Below are 27,131 nucleotides of genomic sequence, written 5' to 3' on the forward strand. Positions count from 1 at the left end.
TTATGTATCTAAATCGCTGTGGAATCAACAGAGTTCTAATTCGGTGTTCTTTCAAGAATGTGTCAAAATACTGTTCTGCTGTTTCTCAATAAAAATAGGGAGAGGGGAGAATTAGGGGACCATCCCTTCATTGGAAGCTAGTGGCTATTCAAAACAGCCATAGGACCCTAAAAAAGCAGGTGCACAGAGTCCTCAGCCTGGCACTTTCAGGGGTTTGACTATAATATTCATTATCCACAACTTGTAGGTTCAATTGGTAAATTTACTGCATGTTTTATCTAATCCATTTGAAGAGCACCAAGTCGGAGAAGGCTGCAATAGCCTCTCTTATGCAGTTAGATATGTCTGTGGGAATCTGGTACTGTTCCAACTGTTAATCAAATGTAGATCTACAGACTATTATAAATGTAGATTATTTAGAGTATTATAAATGTACTATAAATGTAGATCTACAGACGGTAGATCTATTTCTTCCACTTCAAGAATCTTTGAGATCTGCTTAGCACTGCTATAAGAGCAAACCAGTGTGGAAGTTCCTCCAGAATTAGTAGAAGACCATTAAAAGAGTCACCGCAATGATTTAAACTTTTTCTTTTGACCAGTTTCTGTGCTTTTACCAGAACACATATAGTGAGTCGGATCTTTTGTGGCAACCTCAGCTGGCATCCACATTTGTGTGATGGTCCTGGAAGCTGTCAATATTTGCAGCTTTCCAATATTATCATCACTTGGAAACCTGACACCATGATCATTAGAAGCAAAAAGGGCATCTGCACACCTGAATGGCACTTCCTAGCTTTTGAGCAATGAAACGTGGCATTCCTGGAGTCAAGACTGCTTGGGTGGAGTGTACAGATAAGCTGATGAATCTAGACTTTTATTTTCTCTCACAATTTGTACAGTTGACATTTTCCTTTGGTGATGTTTTCCTAATCTACCTTGATTTGGGAGGACAAAAACAGAGCAGTATTAAAAAAACAACCACAAAAGCCGGATTCATAGGTTGTATGATTGTTTATTTTTGGCTTAGCATGTTGTATGAAGCCAACTGTTATAACTTGTGAAGCTTGGATATTATTAAACCTGTTGGGTTACAGTTGCTTAGCATAACATGATAAAAGGTGGCTTCACATGAAGTGTAAACCCAAATCAAGTTTGTAAACCATAGAATATTAGAGGACTATTCTAATATTAACATAAACCCAACAAAATTATTAGAAACTAAGTTAAGGTCTATTTCTTACTGAAAAGGTAGAGCTGCATCTGAAGCTTACCTCATGATCTGGATCTTAAAAAAGCAACACTTTCTGTAGAAAAGAATTCCTTGCTTCTCTGCTGCCTGGGGAATTCTGGGAATTGAGGTCTACACATCTTAAAATTGCTGAGGTTGAGAAACACTAGCTAGATTTCTCTTTCTTGCATAAAGGAGAAAAATCCTCGCTGGTTCAAATAATATAGTCTAAATACACTGCTCAAAAAAAATAAAGGGAACACTTAAACAACACAATGTAACTCCAAGTCAATCACACTTCTGTGAAATCAAACTGTCCACTTAGGTAGCAACACTGATTGACAATCAATTTCACATGCTGTTGTGCAAATGGAATAGACAACAGGTGGAAAGCACAGGCAGTTAGCAAGACATCCCCAATAAAGGAGCTGTTCTGCAGGTGGTGACCACAGACCACTTCTCAGTTCCTATGCTTTTTGGCTGATGGTTTGGTACTTTTGAATGCTGACGGTGCTTTCACTCTAGTGGTAGCATAAGACAGAGTCTACAACCCACAAAAGTGGCTCAGGTAGTGCAGCTCAACCAGGATGGCACATCAATGTGAGCTGTGGCAAGAAGGTTTGCTGTGTCTGTCAGCTTAGTGTCCAGAGCATCGAGGGCTACCAGGAGATAGGCCAGTACATCAGGAGACGTGGAGGAGGCCATAGGAGGGCAACAACCCAGCATCAGGACCGCTACCTCCACCTTTGTGCAAGGAGGGACAGGAGGAGCACTGCCAGAGCCTTGCAAAATGACCTCCAGCGGGCAACAAATGTGCATGTGGTTGTTCAAATAGTCAGAGACAGACTCCATGAGGGTGGTCTGAGGGCCCGACGTTCACAGGTGGGGGTTGTGCTTACAGTCCAACACCATGTAGAACATTTGGCATTTGCCAGAGAACACCAAGATTGGCAAATTCGCCACTGGCGCCCTGTGCTCTTCACAGATGAAAGCAGGTTCACGCTGAGCACATGTGACAGACATGACAGGGTCTGGAGAGGCCTTGGAGAATGTTCTGCTGCCTGCAACATCCTCCAGCATGACCAGTTTGGCAGTGGGTCAGTAATGGTGTGGGGTGGCATTTCTTTAGGACACCGCACAGCCCTCCATGTACTCGCTATAGGTAGTCTGACTGCCATTAGGTACCGAGATGAGATCCTCAGACCCCTTCTGAGACCATATGCTGGTGCGATTGTCCCTGGGTTCCTCCTAATGCATGACAATGCTAGATGTCATGTGGCTGGAGTGTGCCAGCAGTTCCTGCAAGACAAAGGCATTGATGCTATGGACTGGCCCGCCCGTTTCCCAGACCTGAATCCAATTGAGCACATTTGGGACATCATGTCTCGCTCCATCCACCAACACCATGTTGCACCACAGACTGCCCAGGAGTTGGGGGATGCTTTAGTCCAGGTGTGGGAGGAGATCCCTCGGGAGACCATCCGCCATCTCATCAGGAGCATGCCCAGGCGTTGTAGGGAGGTCATACAGGCACGTGGAGGCCACACACACTACTGAGCCTCATTTTGACTTGTTTTAAGGACATTACATCAAAGTTGGATCAGCCTGTAGTGTTTTTTTCCATTTTAATTTTGAGTGAAACTCCAAATCCAGACCTCCATGGATTGCTAAATTTGATTTCCATTGATAATTTTTGTGTGATTTTGTTGTCAGCACATTCAACTATGTAATGAACAACATATGTAATAAGAATATTTCATTCATTCAGATCTAGGATGTCTTATTTTTGTGTTCCCTTTATTTTTCTGAGCAGTGTACAATTTTACCATGGCAAAGCCTGCTTTAAAACCCCAGCTCCTGCATGTGGTCCCTTCTGGTTTTCAGGATGTTAGAGTTTAAGCTTGCTTAGAAGTTGCTTGCTCTTACAATTCTGATTCAGTCTGTTTGAGAACATTGTGGTTATTTACAAAAAGAGGAAGAGACTTACAAACATGCTTAAGGGTAATCTTATTCATTATCCCATGCCCTAGCTAAGGACTTGGGAATTGTAGAGTAGCATACCTCCTTGAAAGTTAGTTAGCTCATTTTACCTGTAATTCTTCTGTTTTATCCCATTGTGCCCTCCCCCCAAGCATCCTATGATACTTAAATCCCATTATCTTAAACAATCCATGATGCACAACAGCCATGTTCACTAGCACTTCATACCTGATAACTATTGAAGTAATCTATAGATAGTAAAGAAGGTCTGAATCACTGGTGGGATTCAAATTGTTTTACTACTGGTTCTGTAGGCGTGGCTTGGTGGGCACGGTGTGGCTTGGTTGGAGTGGGTTGGTGAGCGTGGCAGGGGAAGAATACTGCAAAATCTCTATTCCCACCCCACTCCAGGGGGAAGGTTACTGCAAAATCCCATTCCCTCCCCATCCCACTAATATGCTTTCCAGTTCTGTTCTCCTATGCAGGGCAACAAAAGAAGACCCAGCCAATCAGCTAGGACTCAGGAGGCAGAGAATAGATGCGGGCAAGGCCAGTCAGAGGTGGTATTTGCCGGTTCTCCAAACTACTCAGAATTTCCGCTACTGGTTCTCCAGAACTGGTCAGAACCTGCTGAATACCACCTCTGGTCTGAATGCTGGTTAAAGGTTAGAAAGGCAGAGGAGTCCTCTTTTGTATGAAAAGCATAATGACAGAATTCTTTACTACTAATTCTATATTCAAATACAAATGGTAGAAATTCAGATTAATTGTAACCATTTTTTCATACATTTTTGCTGAGTTACCAATATCAAGCTAGTATTTGTAGACCTGTGACTAAGTGATTTGAATGAAATGTTTATTTAAGAAATTATTTTAAAAAGAATACATTTCTATAATATTGGTACTCACTGAAAAAAGTGAAATTCATTTATTATAATGTGACAAATCTATGAAGATTCTCAATCTCAACATTTCAGTGGTGATGCTAATATTTCTGAAATTTCTGCCAGGAAATCCTTACATCAGTCTGAGTGCACAATGTGTTTTATTCCTTAGGCCTACAATAGAAAGGCTTAATTTGTTGTTATTTACGGACTAGTTATAATGTTTTGGCATTTTTTTCAATTATTGTTAGGTTGGAAAGGGAATATCCTAAGAAGACTCAGCAATTAAAAGTTTGTATCGCCCAGCCATGTATCATGTTGGCAGCCACTGTAAACCACTCAGAGAATGCCGTAAAGCACTATGGGGTGGTATGTAAGTCTTAAGTGCAATTGCTATTGCTATTTTGATTTTATTATTTTAATCTCTATTTTTAAAATAATCTCTATTTTATTGTCTTTTCAATATATAAGAAGGTCTGAATGTGTTAGTTTCAAAGCAACAAATTATTTGCTGCTTTCCAAGCAGACAAGCAGGTAGAAGTTGGTGGAGATGAATTTGCATTTGCTTTTTAATCTTTGGGCATGTTTTCTGTATCTTCCTTGGTTTCAGCAGTAGAAATAATGCTGTAAAAGAGGTGGATTTCATCCTGAGAAAAAAGGGACTAATTGAAATGGCTTCAAGGCAAACTTTTGTGGGGTACAGGGGTAAAAATACTGCAGGTGAAAGCCCCTCTCAGACAATAGGCATTTTTATGACGGCCCATTTTAGTTCCCTTTGTCTGGCTGCCTAGCTGTGGGATGGGGTGGGGGTACTAAAGTTTTTCTTCCCATATTTTTATTGCTAGATTAATATATTGTCTACTGTTCTGGACCTTATTTGAGATTGAAAATAAATTAATTCTATCTATTCTATTTTACTACCAGTTCTGTGGCGTGGCTTGGTGGGCGTGGCAGGGCAAGGATACTGTAAAATATCCAGTCAAGGGTGGTTTGTATTGGCCAATATAAAAAAAACCAACCCCAATTTTCTGTGTGAGAAAGACCTGAAAAGATGCTTCTGGTTCCCTTGACTTCTCTGTAATACAGGTAATCCTCAATTTATGACCTTAGTTGGGACCAGAACTTCCATCACTGAAAGACGAGGTTGCTAAGTGAGTAATCATGTGACTGATTTTATAATCTTGTTTGACTTATAAGCAAATAATGTAGTTGTTAAGTGAATTGTGATGCTGAGGTGTATTGTGTCGGACTGGTTGAAAGGTTACTTGTTTCAGATTTCAAATAAACAAATGGTCATAAGTCAAAGATTACCTATGCAAGGGAAGTGATGAGGAACATTTTCAAAGAGCTGAGGCTCCCAAGAAAAGAGAGCATGGGTTTGGCTAAAAGCTTGGTCCTTTGAATCAATTCCTTTTCCAGCCTGCAACGTTTTTTGCAGAGATCACTTTATGTGGAACAGTTGCATGTTAATATGACTGAAATATCTCTTTAGTCTTTGAATTACAATGGCAAAACTTTCTAGGACATTCTAGTGGCTGACACTCAGCACAAACTAAATCAATTGGTCTGCACTTAACAGGGGATTAACATCAAAGAAAAGAGTATCTCCTCATCAGCGTGTTGGGAAATGTGGATTACAGAATGAGCCTGAATATATTTCACTGGAAGAGAGAGATGGGTGGATTTGTAAAAGTTGTCATACTAGCCGATTAGGAAGGCATTTGTGGTAGGATTAGTTATAAATGGCTTCTTTTTTGAGGACTGATATCTTAGTTGTCTCTAAGGCCAGCAGTGATATATTAATTGAGAAGGGTGGAATCAGGAAGTCCATAGAGTTTAAAACTCGGAGCATCAGTATTGCTTTAAATGTTTCTTCCTTGTTTGTCAGGCAAATTCACAGGCACAGAATACAGATTTCTGAGGAAAAGCTTCATCACTGGAAGCTTTCAAGAAGCTTCGGTCCAATCTAAGTACATTATATAGAATCATACATTGCAATGTCCTACCTGTCAATGAATACTTCAGCTTCAACCATAACAACACAAGAGCAAACAATACATACAAACTCAAGGTTAATCGTACCAAACTTGATTGCAGGAAATACGATTTCAGCAACAGAGTGGTCAATGTCTGGAATACTCTATCTGACTCTGTGGTTTCTTCACCAAACTCCAAAAACTTTAACCTTAGACTGTCTGCTATTGACCTCACCCCTTTCCTAAGAGGTCTGTAGGGGGCGTGCATAAGCGCACCAACGTGCCTACCATCCCTGTCCTATTGTTTCTTTTATTTTTCTTATATGTATCCATGTAGTCATAACTATGTTTTTACCTATACCTATCATCTTGTAAGCAATTGACAAACCAAATAAAATAAATAAAAAAATAAAGAGACTGGACTGCCATCTGTCAGAAATGGTGTAGGGTCTCCTGCTTTGGTGGAGGGATTGGACTAGATGACCTACAAAGTCCCTTTCAACTCTGTTAATCTGTAATCTGTCATATATACACAGATTAAGATTAACCTCCCTTCCTCTCCTTTGGTTATAGAGACAAATGTTGCTAGTTATAAGGTTTTACTCAGCCTGCAACTTTTACCAGCTTGTTTCCACTTGTGTTACCAAGAACTAACTTTCTAGATTTCAGTGCTTTATTTAGCTTTGCTTTGGCCTCAGTGGCCTATTGTTTCACTTGCACTTGGTCTCCTGCAGCCCTTGATGGGTGAATTCCCTAGCTTCTTTACCTCTTCTGGACTGGTTTTAAAAATGGAATAAGAAAACACAGTTCTATCATTGTCGCTTGAAGGAGAACTTGGCAGAATTTCAGCCAAACTCCCTAGTTTGGCTTTTGTTTGGCTTTTTTGTTGGATTTCTTTAACAGAATAGTCTACCTTCATATGTTCCATCAATCAACTTGAGCAAAAAATGTGGAGGCTAGAGGCAGTGCCTGATGAGAAAAATATATTCCCACCATAGTGTAGTCAGTTGGAGTGAGGGGAACTGCTGGAAGCCCAGCATACCAGTGCAAGACAGAAAAAGCTGCTTTTGAAATGAAGCCAGGAGACATGGGTGGAGGGTGAGGATGGGTTGAAGACAACGTCACCTTGGCTCCCTGCACTCCTGAAGTAGTTAGTGGGTGACTCATGCTCTTCACTCTAGACTAAGCTGGAAGTGTAGATCTGTAAGCAGAACAGCAGAAGCTGAGCCTGAGGTTGAAGAAATGAGAGGAATTCTCTCTCTCTCAGCCTTGGATCTAACTTATTCAAATCTCCAGAAGGTAGCAAGTACAGGAAAACTGAATGTTTGGGGTAGTGTGATTTCTAAGAAAAAACGGGGTTTAAAGGTATAGAAGAATTTGTATAGACGTTTTTCTTTTTTCTCTGTGATGTAAATTGTTCTTCTTTCTGTATAAATTAGAAAATTAAGGTTTATGTCAGCCAGGTTGCATGAGGGTATAGTGCCTGGGGATCCATAATTTACAACAGTGTTTGAAGCCTGCCAGTGTTAGCATCTGCATTCTTTAGCAAGTGTGTTAACAATGGGATGTAGAGATATCTCCCTTAGTTTCCTCCTAAAAATGCCAGGCACCACACAGCAGTGAATGTTCCTGAGGCTACAGAAGAGGGGAGGATTTTCTTTTAGAATACTTTGGGATAATATAGCAGCGTCCTCCTCTCTTTGTACTCTTTGTACTCTTTGTATTAACTTATACTCTGCCCTTTTCCAAAGTGCCCGGAATAACTATACCCAATCTCACCCTGTCTCCATGTTATCTTTTCTTTAATCCTTTGGAGTAGATTAGGTTCAGAAACAGGAATTGGCATGGTTACCTAGTAAATATTTGAGGGTGGGTTTCTTTATTCTTTATTAGGCACCAAATCGCCATGCAATCCTATGCCTTTTTACCTTCCTTTTCTCTATGCCATTTTCACTAATTTACTTCTTCAGCTCATTCAATTGTTTTCTAGTTTCTACATAACCAATCTATTCTTATTTTGAGTAAGCAAAGAGATATGGGTGGGTATCTGTTAGCTTCAAAGTTGCCCAGACAAGAAGCACAACCATGAGTATTAACTCTTATCTTTATTATAAGGTTATGTCTATGGAGATTCTCAGTCATCCAGGACAGGTCATAGTTATCCCAAAAGTGCTTTTTCAAGAGGCAACTGGACTTTCTGATTTTTCTTTGAAGACATTTTGCTTCTTGGATGTGAAGGAAGCTTCTTGGATGAGAAGCGAAATATCTTCAAAGAAAAACCAGAAAGTCCAGTTGCCTCTTAAAAAAGCACCGTTGGGATTATAAGATTATGTTAACAGAATCTTGGAAAACTAAAAGAGTCACCCCATCTTTTGGGGCGATCGACAATAAATACATTTAATAAATAATACATGTCTTCCCTTCTTTCCTTTTATTCTCCAGAAAATTAGGGAGGGTCCCTTTCGTGCTCTTTCTTCTCCTTCTGTGGACTGAAGTAGTTATTGGGCAACCCTTTAGGTATATGGATCTTTCTTCCATGTGAAAATATGACCTATTTCTCCTTGGATGTTTTCAAACTGAAGCTGGTTCTAACTTCAAGTGGAGTCTGAAAAATGTGGCATTTTGTTGGCTGACCCAAGTAACCACTTAACTGTCTGTAATGCCCTATATTTCTTTATAATGCCCTAGAAACTGTTCAGGTTTTAAAATGTATAACTAAGGAAGAAATCATCAACACTTTCCAATGATGGGAACTAAACCAATTAGCTATTTCTTCCAGAGATGGAAAAGCTTTCCTGCACTTTGATATTATAAACACTTCTGGCTACAAGGAGAAGAGCATGGGCTCTGAACTTTGGATATAACATCGATTTAGAAGAATGGGAGAAATTATGGAGTACAAATTACAAATTAACTACATCCACGGCATGTAAAGAAAATTTATGTAAAATGTCTTACCAGTGGCATTTGGCCCCAACGAGATTGGCTAAGATATATCCCAACACAAGCCCAAAATGTTGGAAATGTCAACAAACAGATGGTACTTTCTATCATATGTGGTGGTTATGCCATGAGACCAAGAACTACTGGACTAAAATTAAAAGTTGGATGCAGGAAATTACTGGAGATTAAATTGAACCTAAACTGGAACTCTTCCTATTAGGAATAATCCAAGATCAATACCCAAAAGAGATAAAGTATATTATTTTACACATTCTAATGGCAGCCAGGATAGCTTTTGCATAAATGTGGAAAGGACCAACACCTCCCCCAGAGAAATTAGTCCTACACAAAATATTGGAATGTGCGAAAATGGACATGCTTACGTTAGAAATGAAAGAGAAAGAGAACACCGAATACTACTCAATTTGGCATAAATGGTACGAATGGTTAGAGAATAGATATAAGAAATAAGAAGAATGGATTAGTGTAATTACTATAAGAGACCTTAAGAGAATGATACGGTAGACACATAAAATATAAGTATATATGATAGAGGTAAGTATAAATAAAGAAAATAGTTATTACTTGATGTATATAAAACATAATATGATTCATAAGAGAACTATATTTGTTGATGTCAAAACGCTGTCATAAATATGAATATGATTTGAACTGGTGGAAAATTTAATAAAAATCTATTTAAAAAAAAACATTTTTGGCTAGAGATACCAGAAATTCTTTCTGCCATTGCTTACATAGCTGTTCCAACAAACAGCCTTAATCTGATTCATCATTTTTAATATGCTCTGTTATTGTATCTGATTGAGAACTAATACAAAAGAGATAATGTCAATTTAAAATCTTATTGGCTGAGGGGAGACACAATTTGGTAGAGAATTCACTCCCAGCATTTCTTTCAGCATTCCTTTGATCTTTGCTTTTGTTCAGCCTCTAGAAATTAGTAGGCCTGTTTGCTGATAAAGTTCAGGAAACCAGAAATGTGGTTTTTTTGAACAGCTCTTTGTCACAAGAGAGCCAAACTAGTTTGACTGGTTGGATTAGAGCCTTTGCTATGAGAACCTTGCCAAGAAGGGAGAAATCAAGTAGAACCAGGCAATACATGTATTCAGGTGTGTACATTCGCACAAGCACACAGAATGGTTAATCTCATGTAAGACCTGTAAATAGTATTAATAACTCAGATGTATAACTTTCTTGTAAATAAATCTCAAAAATTTATATTATGCTTTTTTTAAACGAGCCTTCCTTAGCAAACTGGGAGAAATATAGAGACTTCCTTTTCTCCAGCAGCCTGCTGTGCTCCTCTGCTAACAGAAAATGCCAAATCTCCTCTTGTATATTCTGCTATGGGCTTAAAGAAAGGAGGCACATATTGCCAACATGGAATTCCTCCTCAATTACAGCTGCATGGAGAGAAGGTCAAACTGTAATGTGCTATTCTCCTTAATAGCCCAAAATCATAATCACCAAGTCATACATATAATGATACAACGACCAGTTGGTGTCTTGGCTGGCAAAAGATTTGGTGGTTAATTTTATGAAAAGGAAAAAAAAACTATAACAGATAATAAAAGATTAACAGAGTTGGAAGGGTCCGTATAAGTCATCTAGTCCAATCCCCTGCAGAAGCAGGAAACCCTATAGCATTCCAGACAAGTGGCTGTCCAGTCTCTTCTTGAATGCCTCCAGTGATGAAGCACCCACAATTCTCAAGGCAAGCTGTTCCACTGGTTTGGTTGTTCTCACTTGTAAGAAAATTTCTCCTTATTTCTTTGTTGAATCTCTCCTTGATCAGTTTCCATCCATTATTCCTTGTCTGGCCTTCAGGTGCTTTGGAGAATAGCTTGACCCCCTCCTCTCTCTGGCAGCCCCTCAAATATTGGAAAACTGCTTATCATGTCTCCCCATGTCCTTTTCTTCACTAGACTAGCCATGTCTAGTTCTTCATATATTTTAGTCTCCAGTCCCCTAATCATCCTGGTTGCTCTTCTCTGCACTTTTTTTTATAATGTGGTGACCAAAACTGTATGCAGTATTCTAGGTGTGGTCTTAGTAAGGCTTTATAGTATCAGTACTTCACTTGATCTTGATTGTATCCCTCTGTTAATGCAGCTTAGGATTGCATTGGCTTTTTTGGCGGCTGCTCCACAGTTCTGGCTCATGTTTAGGACTCCAATATTCTTCTTACATTTACTGCTATTAAACTAGGTTTCACCTAATCTGTACATGTACTTTTGGTACCATTACCATAGTTTAGGATTCAAGAGAAAAGCACATGTGTGCAAAAATGCAATGTTATCTGAGGGCAATCCAGATGTTACTGCAAGAGAATGATTGGAGTAGAGTTTTTACCCTCCCTCACAAGGAAGCCTCTAAGACCAAAGCATTCAAGCTTTTGTTCTAGTTATCTGGGCTACATATATTAATAAGCATCCTGCTAATGATAATTTTAGAAATGAAGAGGGTTACTTAGTTTTTGGCAAAAATATCCTTTCTTCTTCTCCCAAGTTGGCATTCTTGCTACCCCCCCCCCCAAAAAAAACCCCTCAGTTTGGGGCAGTAGACACAAAATAGAACCTGTCTCTCACATTGCACTTTGGGATCACAAAAACAGATTTATTTTCTTCACTAGAGTCACCAAACCTCATTGATAGGGCAAATGACTTCCTGAGATAGGCCTTTCTGGCATGACTCTAGTTGCCTCATTCATAATGATGGGCAAACCATGGTTATTTGCAGTAAAAATGGTTGCTATCCACCAATGATAGCTTCACGAGAATGAGACAGTTGGTGTGTATGTGTATGTGTGTGTATGTTTCCTTTCTTAGACATATCTCTTCCGTGACGCCTGCAAAGCAAGTCACTCTTTATTTTCTTGGCATCAGTGAGTAATGTCAAGGGGTGGTAACTTCTTTTATTTGAATTTTCAAATCAGGCTAATGTTTGCTAACAAGGATGTGCCAAGACAGGCTGACCTAGCCTGGCACCCATTTACTTTCAAGCAGATAGAACGAAATCACTAACTTCTCCTAAATGCTTTCTTTATCTCTAGCATAACCTGGGGTGGGATTCCAGATGTAGTTGAAGAATGGAACTTAACTGCCGTTGGAGTCCTTCCTCTTGGCTTTCTGCACTGCTCTTGATTGTGAAGAGAAGAGGAAGAGAAGTTTCTGTTACATCAGTGGCTGTTGCAATAGGTTTGCTCATTTGAGGATACATTTGTATATGGGCACTATTACTCATTGTAAATATCCTGTTGAAGTGTGAAAAGCAGAATATTTTACCGATAAAACATATTCTTGATTAAAAATCAAGATTCATGGTTTAAAATGCACAGTATGGTTAACGGTTCACAAAGAACATCTTAATTTAAAGAAAAAAGGAATAAAATCAAATTAACAGGCTTCAAAGTGAGTACAGTGTGTCAAATCCTTACTGCAAACATAGTTTGGTTTTAAGGTGAATGTGAAGGTGTTTTTTTCTTGACAATTTTATACCTCTGCTTTGGGAATTCTTTTAAATGACTAAATTTGTTATTTTAAAAAATTGATCAAAGGGCATTCTTTCAACAAAACAGCATGTTTGACGTCTTTATTGTTCTACCAACTCCAATATCTGATATTCCCTCTTTTTTGCAGTACTATCAATTCTAAAGAATAATGAAGTTTGATTTGTAGAAAACCTTTTAGATATTCAGTGCAATTGCTTGGGACAGCAGGATGTTATCGATCAGATCTATGTCAAGTCTTTTAAAATTAGATAATCTCTGTAAAATTCACAGTGCAGGCAATTTTATTTATTCATTTATTTATATTCCACCATTATTATTTTGACAAATAACTCAAGGCAGTAAACATTCCAACACAGCTTCTTTCTCTTACTTTCCCCACCAGAGCAACCGTGTGAGGTAAGTTAGTTTGGCAGAGAGCGTCTGGCCCAAAGTCACCCAGCCAGCTTTCATGGCTGGGGCAGAACTTGAAATTGCAATTTCTTTCTTTCTAGCCTGGTGACTTAACCATGAAACCAAATTGTTGCATTTCTCTTGGAAATTAACTAAGAGCAGATGAAACTCTCTCCTCTCAAAGTATTATGTATTTCTCTTTAATTATGTAGAATTCTTTATTGGCCAAGTGTGATTGGACACACAAGGAATTTGTCTCTAGTGCATAAGCTCTCTGAGATAAACCATGAACCATAAGCATAAAATACAATCATCATAAATCATAAGATACAATACTCAGTTATAGGCATAGGATATTAAATAAGCAATCAACATAAATCATAAGATACAAACAACAATGTTATAGTCATAAGATGCTGAGGGAAGAGGGAATAGGAAAGATGAGAATAATAATAGTAATACAGCCCTACTACATGGTTTGACATCCTAGGGCAACGATGGCGAACCTTTTCGGCACCGAGTGCCCAAACTAGAACGCACATGCATGTATGCGTGCCAGAGCACCAGAAAAACAAAGACCAGCTGGCAGGTGTGTGCAATGCTGGGTTTTTTGGCCAGTTTTGGGACCGCTTTCAGGCCCTTTTTCTGGACCCTTTTCAGGCCTAGAAACTTGAAGGTCTCTACTGTTGATACCATGTTGTCTAGTATTATAAGAGATGGTAGAATAGGACAGCTTCTCCTGAAATCTACCATTTCTACAGTTTTGAGTGTGTTGAGTTCAAGATTGTTTCAACTGCACCACAGGGCAAGTTGTTTAACTTCCCATCTGTATGCAGATTCATTGTTGTCTTGAATGAGATCATTCACTGCTGTATCATCTGCAAACTTAAGTACTTTAGCAGAGGGGTCCTTTGAGATGCAGTCATTGGTGTAGATTCTAGAAAGAAAAAGGTAACAGAGAGCACACACAGCGGGGTGGGTGGGTAGAGGCTATGTTAATTGTACAGCTATCTGATGTGATTCTGCCTAGCTTCGCCTGCTGCTTCCTGTCTGTTAGAAAGCTTATAATCCACTTAACAAGTGTGGTCAGACACAGCTAGTTGAGTCAGTTGAGTGAAAAAAATATCTGGAATAATAACATTGAATGCTGAGCTGAATCTACAAAAAGGGTCTTTGCATTCAAGATGTTATAAGATGTAGTACAGTGCCATATTAACAGCATCTGCTGGTCTATTTGCTCAGTAGGCAAATTGCAAGGGCAATTAGGCAAATCCAAAAAGAGGATTTGTGATGGTTTTCAGGTGGGCCAGCATTAACCTTTTGAAGATTTCATAACTACAGATGTTAGAGCAACCAGTTTATAGTTGTTCAGCTCCTTGATGGAGGGTTTCTTAGACACTGGGATGACAGTAGAGCATTTGACGCAAGAAGACATAACACGCCTCCAGTGATTTATTAAAGATGTGGGTGAAGATAGGGGCCAATTGGTCAGGAGAAATTTCAAGCAAGAAGAAGTAAGTACATCTATGATCATGCTTGAATGTGGCTTCTGTTTGCAAGCTCTAGAATGAGTGTTGAGATTCTGCTCTGGCCTTGAGCTTCACAAGAGATTTCTACTTCCCTCCCTTAGATGGCCTCTGCAAATGACACCCGACAGATGCCCAAGGATGCTGCTGACCAAAACTTTGATTACATGTTCAAGCTTTTGATCATTGGCAACAGCAGCGTAGGCAAGACATCGTTTCTCTTCCGATATGCTGATGATTCCTTTACTTCAGACTTTGTTAGTACTGTTGGCATCGATTTCAAGGTGAAGACTGTCTACAGAAATGAAAAAAGAGTCAAGCTGCAGATTTGGGTAAGATACTTTACTGTTCATGGGAAGCAGAGTATAGGAACTGAAAACAGAAGTTGGCAGAGCTCTACATCAGGCAACCAGTCTGTGCGTGGGTACTTCAAGGAGTGCAAATGGGCATACATGGCTTTCTTTGATTAAATCTTAAGAGAAAGAAAGGGCAGTAGAGTATAATGAAAACATGCATTCTTAACTAAAGGAGATAGTGTTCTAGTTACTGCTGTCTTTCTGAGCTTTTGGGAGGAGTTGTATTGAAATAGTCATGACATATCCCCTTACATTTCAATATCCTGAAGAGTTTTTCCCCTTACCTGAAAAGGGAAAGTACAGTACTCATTTGGTATAAAACTATATTCTGTGCTCCTGCTGATTCATGACATCAATTGATGGGCGAACATACATGTTTCAGCAGTGAAGCAGATTTCCTAAGAACTGAAACTGAAGAAAATATCTCCAAAGCAATTGGAATTCTCAGTTCTGCTTCCCAGCATGTTGCTTTTATTGATTTAGAATCAGCCTTTGATTGCAGGGAAGCAGAAATAAGCCTGCTTGAATTTTGTACTAGAAATTCTAAATTGCATATTGATTGATCAATGACCTGCCTTCTCTGATGTCTGCTCATTTATCAACTAGAAATATCTCCTCTTCTAGCTAACACAGAAGCTTATAAAACATAAAGCATACATACAGTTTACAATTGAATAATAATTGGAAAAATTACTGCACTAGTGCCTTTCTTAAAAAGTGGGACACTGATAGAATGTTTCTAGTATTTAGGCATTGGAAAATGTTACTAATAGGTGTAATTAGGAAGGCCAAAGGGAGAGTATGTATGAATAGATTTGTAAACTTAAAAATACACATTTTAAACATCCAGGTCAATATTTGTTCCTGGAATATGTGAAGATGGAAGTATTGTCAAGAATTGTACTGTTTTTGTTTATTCTTGTTTTATATGTTTTCTCCCAAGATGAAATACAAAATACAGAATGAAAAAAACAACAAAATAAAAATTACAAACAAGACAAAAAAAAAGAAAAGAAAAAAGTGTTTTTAACAAATATAAAACTAACAGTAAACATACAATCTCTACCCTAGTTGAATGCTGATATCTATATCTAACACAAATCTAACAGGTTTCCCCCCTTCCCCTTGCATGGCAGGTCTAAAATAGTTATAGATTTTCCATTGATACCTGTAAATTACTATTTTACAACCCATTTTCTTAATAAATACTCCAGTTATATAAATCTATTGTCTATCAATCAATTCAACCCAATTCCTGTTCACTGTAGAATAGAATACAATAGAATAGAATTCTTTATTGGCCAAGTTGATTTGACACACAAGGAATTTGTCTTGGTGCAAATGCTCTCAGTGCACATCAAAGAGCTGTTAACTGTTAAACCTCCTAAATAATTTTCAAAGCCCTGTTAACAGTTTGTTATTATATTTAACTTGCAGAAACACCACAATGGCTTTGTTTTTGTTTTCTGTACCATTGAGTCAGCTTGACTTCTGGTGACTACCTGGTTTTCTTGGCAAGGTTTTTCAGAAGTAGTTTGCCATTGCCTGCTCCATAGGGCTGAGAGAGAGTGACGGGCTTGTGTTCACTCAGCTGGCTTTGTGCCTCAGGCAGGGCAGAACTCCCATTTTGTAGCCTGATGCCTTAAACCAGTGGCCCCCAACCTTTTTTGAGCCAGGGACTGGTTTCACGATTATTTATTCTTCCACGGACCGGTACCTGAGTAACGCGAGACTCCACCGCCATCGGGACGGCTCTTCATTCGAAGCCGCCCCCCCCTTCAACAAAACTAAGGCGCGAACACCCTAACGCCGCTTTCCAACTGAAAGCTCAGAAGCACTTTCCAACTGAAAACCCGGAAGCAACCGAAAACCTGAAAGCGCCATCGAAACAAGATGGTGGCGCCCAAGTTTTGCCGCCCGGTAAAAAATGATCCACGGACCGGTACTGGTCCGGGGACTGGTGGTTGGGGACACCTGCCTTAAACCACTATACCAAACTGGTTTAATATGGCTAAAAATGAATCTGCATTTGAATAAAAAAACACATTTTAACTTTATTCCCTGACCTTTGCCATTGTCTTAATTTTTTAGCTGATATTATTTCCCCACTTTTTAATAAGATGGATCCAATGAAAAACATCCTTTAATTGTCTATTATTTAGGTGTTAAGTAACACAGGAAAAAATTTAAATGAATACTCTTTGTTGCAATGGTTTAAATTACTATGGTAGCGAGCCATCTTTTAATGGAATAGGTTATTGGCCCGAGGTATCCAAGTATTCTTTTCATATGGATTGTCAGCTACTCTAATTCTGAGAGAATAAAGCACCCATAGCATTTTATAGATACCCTTTGGCCTCCCAAAACTAACCTGAATGCAAAACTCAGATATTTCTTTGGTAAGAGTGACAGCATGTTTCTGGATCCCTTCAGTGTTTAAATGTGGCATCCTGTTCCAACGACTGTGAGATGGGAAGCACTACTAAGGTTCTTAGATTTGGGGAAATGTTTTTCAAAATATTGAGGATCCAACTTTTTAGCTATTTGAATACAGAATGGCCTTTGACTCAAAGCACATAGCTTACATCATTCAGTTGCCAGGGCCACAGAGAAGTGAGGCCAGATAATTTGCTTTTCTCCCTTGAGCTGCTCGGATCATCCAGAGAGTGGGAGGTGCTCCAGTCTGCGTCTGTGTAGGCTGAGCTTAATTACTGAGGAACGCTCCGCCCTCAGTCACGTGGTCCCTTGCAGCGTTCCCCAGTTTATGCTCAGCCTTCGCAGAGTTAGGCTGTGTGTTTTTGTTGTGCTTCTCACTCTTTGGCCAATTCAAGCAGGATAATAATTCTCAGGTTTGACTCCCAGTTCTTGCCTTTTCCTTAGCCTCTGCGCATTTGAGGGTGCCTTGGGATCCAGGGGTGCGCGTTTTTCGCCCCCAGGGGGCTGAGCGGGCGGCTTAGCAGCGCTTTAGTGCTAACCCCCCCACCCCCCTGCTGTTTCTTTCCATCCGTTCCTGCCTTGTTTTCCTCATGCCGCCCACAGCGGTCCAGATCTATTGCGCTGCTGGTTTTCCCCCCATTCAACGCTGATCGCCCTGGTAGAGGCGATTTCAGCATCCTCGCCCTCGTGGCTTGCAGGACTTATCCGCCCTGAGCAGCCCGTTTCTCTTTTTTACATCGTCTCCCAGGCGGCCGCCATTTTGGGCGTCGCCTCGTGGCCTGGCGCTATTTTGAGGCCTCCATATTGCTGCGACGATCTTTCTAGCCCTTGCCTCAGGCCTTCAAGCCTAGTAGGGCCTCTCTCTCTCTAAAAGGGGAATAAATAATTAAATTTATATTCATTGGTGGTGAAAGTGTTGGCTCCCGCAGCAGAGCTCAGGGCGTGGAAGCAAGTGCAGCCACTCCCTCCCGGGGGGGGCAAGCTGCCTGAGGCCATTTAATTCCTGGCGTTAATTTGACTAATTGGCTCTTCCTTTTCTACCACAACTGCTAGGTTGTCTCTGAGTCACACATTAATACAGAATATCTTCATATTTTTTACATTGGTGATCCAATTTTATTCAATTGGTGTTCAATCACTCTCAGATTTGCTTAGAGATATATAGCTTCTTATTACTGCTGCTGCAGTGTGCTTTTTCCTGGATCCATATCCTGACAGTATATATTCTTTATAATAGAAATCTATAACTGTTGCAATACAGAATTTTTGATTATATTTTTCAGATTATTCCTTACAAATTCTAAAAGGGGGCGCGGGCCAGTTTCTGGATACCCGGCCTTACCCACAGGTCGTACCCTAGGCGTGCCAACCGCCTATATATTGCTCCACCTATTTGTTTCACAATGGCAGACGACAACTCCACCAACCGCCATTCTTTGAAGGCAAAATCTAAGTCCCATCATGTGCGCAGACAGGCTAAGGAAACCTCCCAGGAGGCTTCCAAGGCCTCTCAAAGGGACGCCTTAAGGTGCCATAAGGCACTAGAGAGAGAGTTCGACAGGCGTTCTAGGGTGACTCAACCAACACACCCAGCCGCCCCTTCTACATCCAGGCACCCCCCCTCCAGTTTGTTCCCCTCTCTCTAGGCACAGCTCATCCCAGGAGTCTCAGGCCCCTGGACCAGCAACCAGGCGGATGCCCGAAGCCACCTTCACCCCCACGGCTGCTGGCCTAAGACAGGAGGACCCGCCCACGATTGAGATGCCTGAGTACATGAGAGTTTGGATGGAGCAGGCAATTCTCCAAGGAATAGTTCAAGGCATGCAGCAGATGGCCGGGCCAGGCCTTCCTCAGACAGCTCCTGCACAAGAGTCTGTACCAGCCAGGCCCACGCCCACCCTGGACCCCGCTCCTGGTCAGGTACCCTCCCGGGGGGTCAGTCCTCTTCCAGAAAGGGAACTGGACGAGGGCATAGAGGTTATAGACCAATACAGGGAGGAGGAGGAGGACCTTGAATGGGGATCTACCTTCCATGGGGAACCTTTTTCGGAATTAGACCCAATGGAAGCAGAGCTGTCGGAGGACGAGGGCCTTACCCCCAACCAGCCTTCCTTTGTGGGACTGTTCAAACCCCACATGTTCAAATCCATCCTGTTCAAGGCCAAGAACACCTCTGGCCTGGCCGCTCAACTCCCCTCTGCCCCCCCTCCTCTGTGGAAGACCCAGAGGACGCCATGTTTAGGCAGCCCGTGGTAGCTGAGGACGTGATCCCAGCCCCACCTATTTTCCATGATCTGGTCTCTAACCAGCTGGGCTTTACGGGGGCCCCCCCTGCCCCATCTACCCAGGATAAGAGGTTATTTAACCTCGAGCCGAGTTTTTGCTCCCTCCTCAACACCCCGGAGGTGGACGAGCCCATTGTTGGTCTCGCTTCCTCCTCCTCCCCAAGTGACCCTCTGGAGGCCCTCAAGCCCGAGGACAGGAGGTCTGAGTTAGCTTTGCGTCGGGCTCATCTAGCCGACACCTGGGCCATTAGATCGGCCACGGCCGCCTCTTTCTTCACCAGGTCCTCTATCCGGTGGCTCCGCCAACTAAAGTCGCATATTCCTCCCTCCAACACAAGGGCGCTTCAGGACATTGCGAAAATCACGGGAGCGGCGGAATTCTTGGCCGACGCCACTTACCATGTTGTCAAATTCTCCTCCCGGGCGCTAGCTTCTCAGGTCACTGCTCGCCGTCTGCTTTGGCTCAAACCATGGCAGGTGGACGATAAAAATAAAGTCAAGCTGGCCTCCGCTCCCATTAATGGGGAGAAGTTCTTTGGTCCGGCCCTGGACCCCCTGTTGGCCAAAACTAGGGGCAAGAAAAAATTCCTCCCCTCTCTTTTTCGGAGGCCAGACTCTAGAACCCCTCAACCCTTTTGAAGAGGGTCCTCCCAGTCCTTCTACCAGTCTCCCTTCCCTCCCAGATACCTGAGGCCTCCCTCTTATAGACCATCATATCCCCAGGATCGCTCCGATCCGGGCGATCAGAATAGGAGGGGCAGAGGGTTCAAGTGTCCCTTCAGAGGTTCCGGGGGGAGACCCTTCTGGCGCCCCAAATAAATCTTGTCTTTCTCCTCCCATTGGCGGTCGGCTTAGACATTTCGCCGACCAATGGGACTCCACCACTTCCGATAATTGGGTCAGGGACTCCATTAGGTTTGGACTCGCTCTGGAGTTCAATTCTCAACCTCCCGAGTTTTTCATGGCATCGCCTCCCTCTAGGGACCCCTCCAAACGCAGCTTGATGGACTCTGCCATCCATCATTTATTCTCCATCCAGGCCATTCAGCCAGTCCCTCCCTCTCAACAAGGTCAGGGTTTCTATTCCCAAATCCTCGGGGGGGTGGAGAGCAATCCTGGATCTCAAACGGCTTAATCGCTACCTAACCCTCCATAAATTCAAAATGCACACCCTTCAATCCATCTTGCTGAGCACCAGGCAAGGGGATTGGCTCTCTTCTATAGACCTCTCTGAGGCATACCTCCACATCCCAATTCGGCCCTCCCACTCTAAATTCCTCAGGTTCTGTTACAATCATCGTCATTTCCAGTATGTGGCCCTTCCCTTTGGGTTAGCTTCCGCTCCTAGAATTTTACTAAGATCCTCGCGGCCTTGGCGGCTCACTTAAGGGACCACCCGGTCCAGCTCCATTGTTACCTGGATGACATCCTCATCCTGTCCCATTCCAAATCCCAGGCAGAGAAGGACACCAAGATCGCCCTCTCTGCACTCCAGACCCATGGTTTTCTAGTCAACCAAAAAAAGAGCCAACTGGTCCCTTCTACCCGAATTGCTCACTTGGGGGCCATTATTGATACGGTGCAGGGAAAGGCGTTCCTTTCTTCGGAAAGGCTCCTGAGTATCCAAAACTCTATTCAAGTTATTCGACGATCAAAGAGGGCTTCTCTATTAGAATTGTCTAAATTACTGGGAAAAATGGTTTCATGCATCTCTATTATTCCTTGGGCCCGTTTACACACCAGGTCCCTGCAGTGGCTCCTGCTCCCGTTTCAAAGGTCCGGCAGAAGCAACTCAAAATCCTCCATCAAGGTACCTCCAAAGGTCCTCTCGTCTCTCCTCTGGTGGACCAACCCTGCCATCAACAGGGGTCATCACTTCAAAGAACCTCAGCATCTCATCGTCACCACAGACGCCAGCCTGAACGGCTGGGGCGCTCACATCCAGTCCCTTACAACGCAGGGCAAATGGTCCCAAGCAGAGCGGGTATGCAGCATAAACTGGCTGGAGCTCCACACCATCCACCTGGCCCTGCGCCACTTCCTGCCTCAGGTACGCGGGCGGCACGTCCTTATTCTCATGGACGTCACCGCCAAGGCCCATGTCAACAGGCAAGGCGGTACCCAGTCTATCCGGTTGATGAGGGAAGCCGAAAGACTCTGCCGTTGGGCAGAGTGTCACCTCCTCTCGATCAAAGCAGAACACATTTCAGGGGCCTCAAACACCCGAGCGGACTGGTTGAGCAGGGCCACCGTGGACCAGTCCGAGTGGCGCATCCACCCGTCCCTGTTCAGGGAGGCAACCATGATCTTTGGTCTCCCATCAGTGGATCTCTTTGCATCCCCCCTCAACTCCCAACTCCCTCGGTTCTTCTCCAGATTCCCTTCCCCTGGGGCCGAGAATCACGACGCCCTTCGCTGTCCGTGGCCCCCGGGACTCCTGTACGCCTTCCCCCCATTAGCTCTGCTTCCCAGAGTCATTCAGAAACTGATCCAGGAGGAGGCAGAATTAATCCTAGTGGCCCCCTATTGGCCCAGACGGCCGTGGTTTGCGGACCTCCACAATCTATCGGTGTCTCCTCCGTGGAGAATCCCTCCGGACAGAATCTCCCTCTCCCAGGGGCCCATTCAGCATCTGGAGCCCCAATGGCTCCAGTTAACCGTTTGGAGGTTGAGTGGGAAAAGTTAAGGAAGGAGAACTTATCTGACCAGGTTATTAATACCATCCTGGCCACCAGACGGCCTTCAACCAACCGAATATACAACGCTACTTGGGTCAGCTTCTGCAGGTGGTGCCATTCCTCCCTGGTCAACCCGCTCTCGCCTTCAGTTGCCCAAGTTTTGAACTTCCTCCAGGACGGGCTCAAAAAAGGTCTTTCACCTAACACTTTGAGACGCCAGGTAGCGGCCCTCTCGACTGTCGTTTCCGGCGACAATCTGGGTTCCCTTTCTCACCATCCCCGTACCAGGGCCTTCCTCAGGGGAGCCACTAACCTCCGTCCCCCTGTCGTGCATCGATATCCCACTTGGGATCTTAACAAGGTCCTGGTGGCCCTAACTAAGCCTCCCTTCGAGCCTATCAGAGAATCCTCCCTCCAAACTTTGACCTTTAAAGTAGTGTTTCTGGTGGCAATTACCTCGGCTCGCCGAATATCGGAGATAGCTGCCCTTTCGGTGAGAAAGGACCTTTGCATCTTCCACTCTGATCGGGTGGTCCTACGCCCCGACCCGACCTTCTTGCCCAAGGTCAATTCAGCCTTTCACAGGGCACAGGAGCTCACACTCCCCAACTTCTGTCCCAATCCCTCGCGGGAGAGGGAGAAGCGATGGCACACCCTGGATGTGAGGCGGGCCCTCCGCATTTACATTAAATGCACACAACCCTTTGGAAGGTCCGAGTCCTTATTCCTTTCTTTCCAACCCAAGTCGTTAGGTCACAAGGTGTCCCCTTCCACCATCGGACGATGGATCAGAGCCACCATTGCCAAGGCTTATTCGTCTCAGGCCTTACCAGTTCCCAGCGGGGTCACCGCACATTCCACCAGAAGTGCAGCCACCTTGGCAGCCTGGGCTACCCAAGCTCCAATTTCAGACATTTGTCGGGCCGCCACCTGGGCTTCCCCCTCCCCTTTCATTAGGCATTATAAGATTGACATCTTTGCCTCAGCGGAGGCCTCGTTTGACAGACGAGTCCTCCAGCGGGTCATCAAGGACCCAGGGGAGCTTCCATCCCAGACGGATTCCCTCCCGTAGGACAGCCAAGCTTTGGTATGTCCCACTCTCTGGATGATCCGAGCAGCTCGAGGGAGAATGGGCGTTGGTCTTACCTGACATGCCATTTCTAGTCGAGCTGCGAGGATCATCCAGCCCCACCCTTTTTCCTTTTTTTCCGTCTGGGGGAACCTTGTTTCGGCCAATGATACCTTAAGTCTAGTTAGATGAGAGTTAGACGACTTTCCTCCTCTCTCAACTTTGCATAAACTGGGGAACGCTACAAGGGACCACGTGATAGAGGGCGGAGCGTTCCTCAGTAATTAAGCTCAGCCTACACAGACACAGACTAGAGCACTTCCCACTCTCTGGATGATCCTCGCAGCTTGACTAGAAATGGCGTGTCAGGTAAGACCAACGCCCATTTTGGTGTGTTTAAGGTTCCAAGTTTCATAGGTTTGTTGTTTCTTATTAGAATCAACCAATAAGAGAAAAAAAAAGATATTTGGTGATAATGTGATAATTTTGTGTAAGTGCTCAATGCAGCATTATGCTGAGGTTCTCCTCCATGCTGCAGCGAAAGCCCAGGATGGGTAGACTCCTTCTTATGACATCATTAAGCTGAGCCTGGAGAATCCCCAGCTTTGACTCAGCTTCTTTAAATCACAAGCTGTGTCTCTGAAAGCGTTAGCGTTTCATTCAGCGATTTTCTACAGAAGCTACCCTTGCTTCAATCAGCTCCTGCGGCTCCGGCCAGCTGCAACTTCAGGAGAGCAAGGCTCCGTTCTCCTGCAACGTTGGGATAAACGTTTTCCCAAGTGCTGCTAGGCAAGCAGGGAAGCGTCTGAGACCTTCCCCATAGCCACAGTTTGTCCGATCGTAAAACTGATTGGCAAACTGATAACAGAGCCAGCCAGCTGATCGCAGGGGAGGCGATCTCTTCCTTCTCTGGCTAATCTGATCGTTTTGGGGCTTGCAATAGCCTAAGGAGCAAAATTCACTTATCGGAGCCATCGACGAGTAGCGGCCATCTTTGAGTGGTCTCTTCAGACACAAGGTGAGCGGCCATTTTAAGTGGCCTGGTGGCCATTTTCAGGGCTCCAAAGACCCAATTCCACCCTCTGCCATCCTTAAGCACTTTTGAGAGCCATTCTCTCAACGTTTGCACCTTGCTTATTTTAAAATGGATCAGGACAGTGCTCATGCAGAGCTTTCCCCTCCCCAGTGGAACAGGCCCTCCAACCCACTAAAAGGAAAAGACGCAGACAACGTACTGCTCAGAGGAAACTGGCTGCAAAAATCAGAGCTAAGGCTCTAGCCCAGGTTTGTCCAACCCGCGGGCTGCGGGCTGCATGCGGCCCAGGTCGCCTTGTAATGCGGCCCAGTGCCCACCCCAACCTTCGTGCCAGAGCCAGCGAGGAGGAGGAGAGGCAGGCGCGAGGCAGGGCGAGGCGAGCGCCAGGCCAAGCAGCAAGAGAAAAGGCGAGCGCCGTCAGAGCGCCACCTCCTGCTGTTGCCGCCGCCGCTTCTGCCCCCGCCGCCGCTTCTGCCCCCGCCGTCGCCACCGCTGCTGCCCCCGCTGCCGCTTCTGCCCCCGCCGCTGCCGCCGCTTCTTCCCCCGCCACCGCTGCTACTTCTGCCCCCACTGCCGCTGCCCCGCCGCCGCTTCTTCCCCGCCGCTGCCGCTTCTTCCCCGCCGCTGCCGCTTCTTCCCCACCGCTGCCGCTTCTTCCCCCGCGCCATCCCGCCGCCGCTTCTGCCCCTGCCACTGTTTCTGCCCCGCGCCGCTTCTTCCCCGCACGCCACGCCGCTTCTGCCCCGTCACCGCTGCTGCTTCTGCCCGCCGCTGCTGCCCCAGGCGGGGGCAGAAGCGGCGTGGCGGGGAAGAAGCAGTGGCGGTGGGGGTGGCGGCAGGGGCAGAAGTGGCGGCGGTGGCAGGGGAAGAAGCGGTGGCAGCGGCGGGGAAGAAGCAGCAGTGGCGGGGGCAGAAGCAGCAGTGGTGGCGGGCAGAAGCGGCGGCGGCAGGGGGAAGAAGCGGCGGCAGTGGCAGAAGCAGCAGCGGTGGCGGGGAAGAAGTGGTGGCGGTGGGGGCAGAAGCAGCAGCGGTGGCGGGGGCAGAAGCGGCGGCGGTGGCAGGGGAAGAAGCGGCGGTGGCGGGGGTGGCGGCGGGGAAGAAGCAGCAGCGGCAGGGGGCAGCAGGGGCAGAAGCGGCGGTGGGGGCAGAAGTGGCGGCGGGGGCAGAAGCAGCAGCGGGGCGGGGAAGAAGCGGCGGGGCAGAAGCGGTGGTGGGGGCAGCGGCAGAAGCAGCGGTGGGGGCAGAAGCAGCAGCAGCGGTGGGGGCAGAAGTGGCAGCGGGGCGGCGGCAGAAGCGGCAGTGGGGGCAGAAGCAGCAGCGGTGGCTTCTGCCCCCACCGCTGCTGCTGCTTCTGCCTTCCAGTCCTGCCTCATCCAGCCGGGCCATTTGCAGGAGGAGAGGTATGCGCGAGGCGGGCGAGCTTTCTCCTCCCCCCCAAAATTTGGCCGGAAAATAAACCGTGATAAAAAAACTGTGATAAAAAAACTGTGATAAATTTTTTTTTTTTAATAAATAATAAAAACATCTCACTAACTTCATTTCCAAATAAATTCAATATGTTAACTATGTTTTCTATGGTTTTTTTGGATGATCAGGTATCGTTACTGTTATTTTATTTTATGTGCGGCCCAAACCAAATTTTCATCTTCTAATGTGGCCCAGGGAAGGTGAAAGGTTGGACACCCCTGCTCTAGCCCCTAAGAAGACAACTCAGGATGAGTTGAAGGCAGAGAAACGCAGACATGTAGCTATAGAGAGACAATTTAACAAGACTATTCAACAAATGAGAGGGCAAGTGCAACATGCTTCCCAGCCAGCTGAACATCAGGGTTTCCAGAGAAGCCCCCCCCAGGGGAAGGGAAGGTGTTCATGGAGCCTTTGGACACCCCCCGTTTGGTCCCCTGAGGCATTTGAGGAACAACTAGATCCTCAGGATTTCAGCAGGTTTGGGCCATATTTTCAGCAAACTTCTGGGCCCTGTGCCCCCTCTCTTCCCTCCAGAGTTCAGGCCTCTCAGATCAGGCCAGAAGCCACCTTCACACCCACTGCAGCTGGCCTTCGTCCCTCTACTATCTTTGATAACAGGCCCAGGGAGATCCAAGATGTTGTTTCCTTAGCCATTAGATAGGGATTGGCTGAAGGTTTTCAACAGATTCTTCAGCCGCTGGAAAGGGTTCAGGCCCTTCTCCCTTCTCAGTCTATAGCTTCCTTACCTCCGCAACAAGATTTCCACAGATCCTAAGATCTCAGGGTCCATTCTTCACAGGCAGAATGGGAGTATGAAGGGGAAGAGGGTGTCTTCTCATCTGAACACACTTGCTCCTCTCATTCAGAGCACGAAGAGGGTGAAATTTGTGATGCAATCTTTCAGAGGAAGAAGACTCTTGTCCAGATCAGCCCTCCTCTGCATTAGTCTTTAAACCAGCCCTCTTTAAACCCCTACTTAGCAAGGCCCTGGTCACTGCCAAGCTGTCACTTGAGGAAGCAGCACATGAACCACAAGGGGAACCCTCCGGGCAAGGAGACTTGCTCTTCTCCAAGCCAGTAGTACACACGGAGGTTTTGCCTTCTCCCCTTTTGTTTCTCGACATGGTCAAGGAACAGCATGTTTCCCCTTCAGCAGGTCCTCATCCATCATCTTTGGACAAGCGGTTCTACAATGTTAGCACATCCCTAGCCAACACTCTTGCGGTGCTCTCAGTAGACACTCCAGTTGTGGCATCATTCTCCTCTTCTGGCACTCCCACCAAGCCAGAGGATGTCCTTAAACCAGAGGACAAGCATTTAGAACAGACCCTCAAGCGCAACC

At 44.6% G+C, this 27,131-nt stretch overlaps 1 protein-coding gene across 2 annotated transcripts in view; it reads left to right on the forward strand.

Annotated features, from left to right (window-relative positions):
* RAB3D (RAB3D, member RAS oncogene family) overlaps positions 1-27,131 on the forward strand; it is a 35,787-nt gene that overhangs the window by 1,124 nt on the left and 7,532 nt on the right. Inside the window, exons 1-2 of one of the 2 annotated variants that reach the window (XM_087926000.1) lie at positions 12,029-12,232; positions 14,567-14,794. In XM_087926000.1, coding sequence (XP_087782126.1) covers positions 14,567-14,794 — 228 coding nt within the window. In that variant the 5' untranslated portion in view covers positions 12,029-12,232. Of the gene's footprint in view, positions 1-12,028; positions 12,233-14,566; positions 14,795-27,131 lie in introns of those variants that run through there. The other variant, XM_026716814.2, reaches the window with a different exon arrangement.

This window comes from Pseudonaja textilis, chromosome 2 (assembly GCF_049901715.1).
Source record: "Pseudonaja textilis isolate UNSWEBS1 chromosome 2, rPseTex1.2, whole genome shotgun sequence".
Taxonomy (NCBI): Eukaryota; Metazoa; Chordata; class Lepidosauria; order Squamata; family Elapidae; genus Pseudonaja; species Pseudonaja textilis.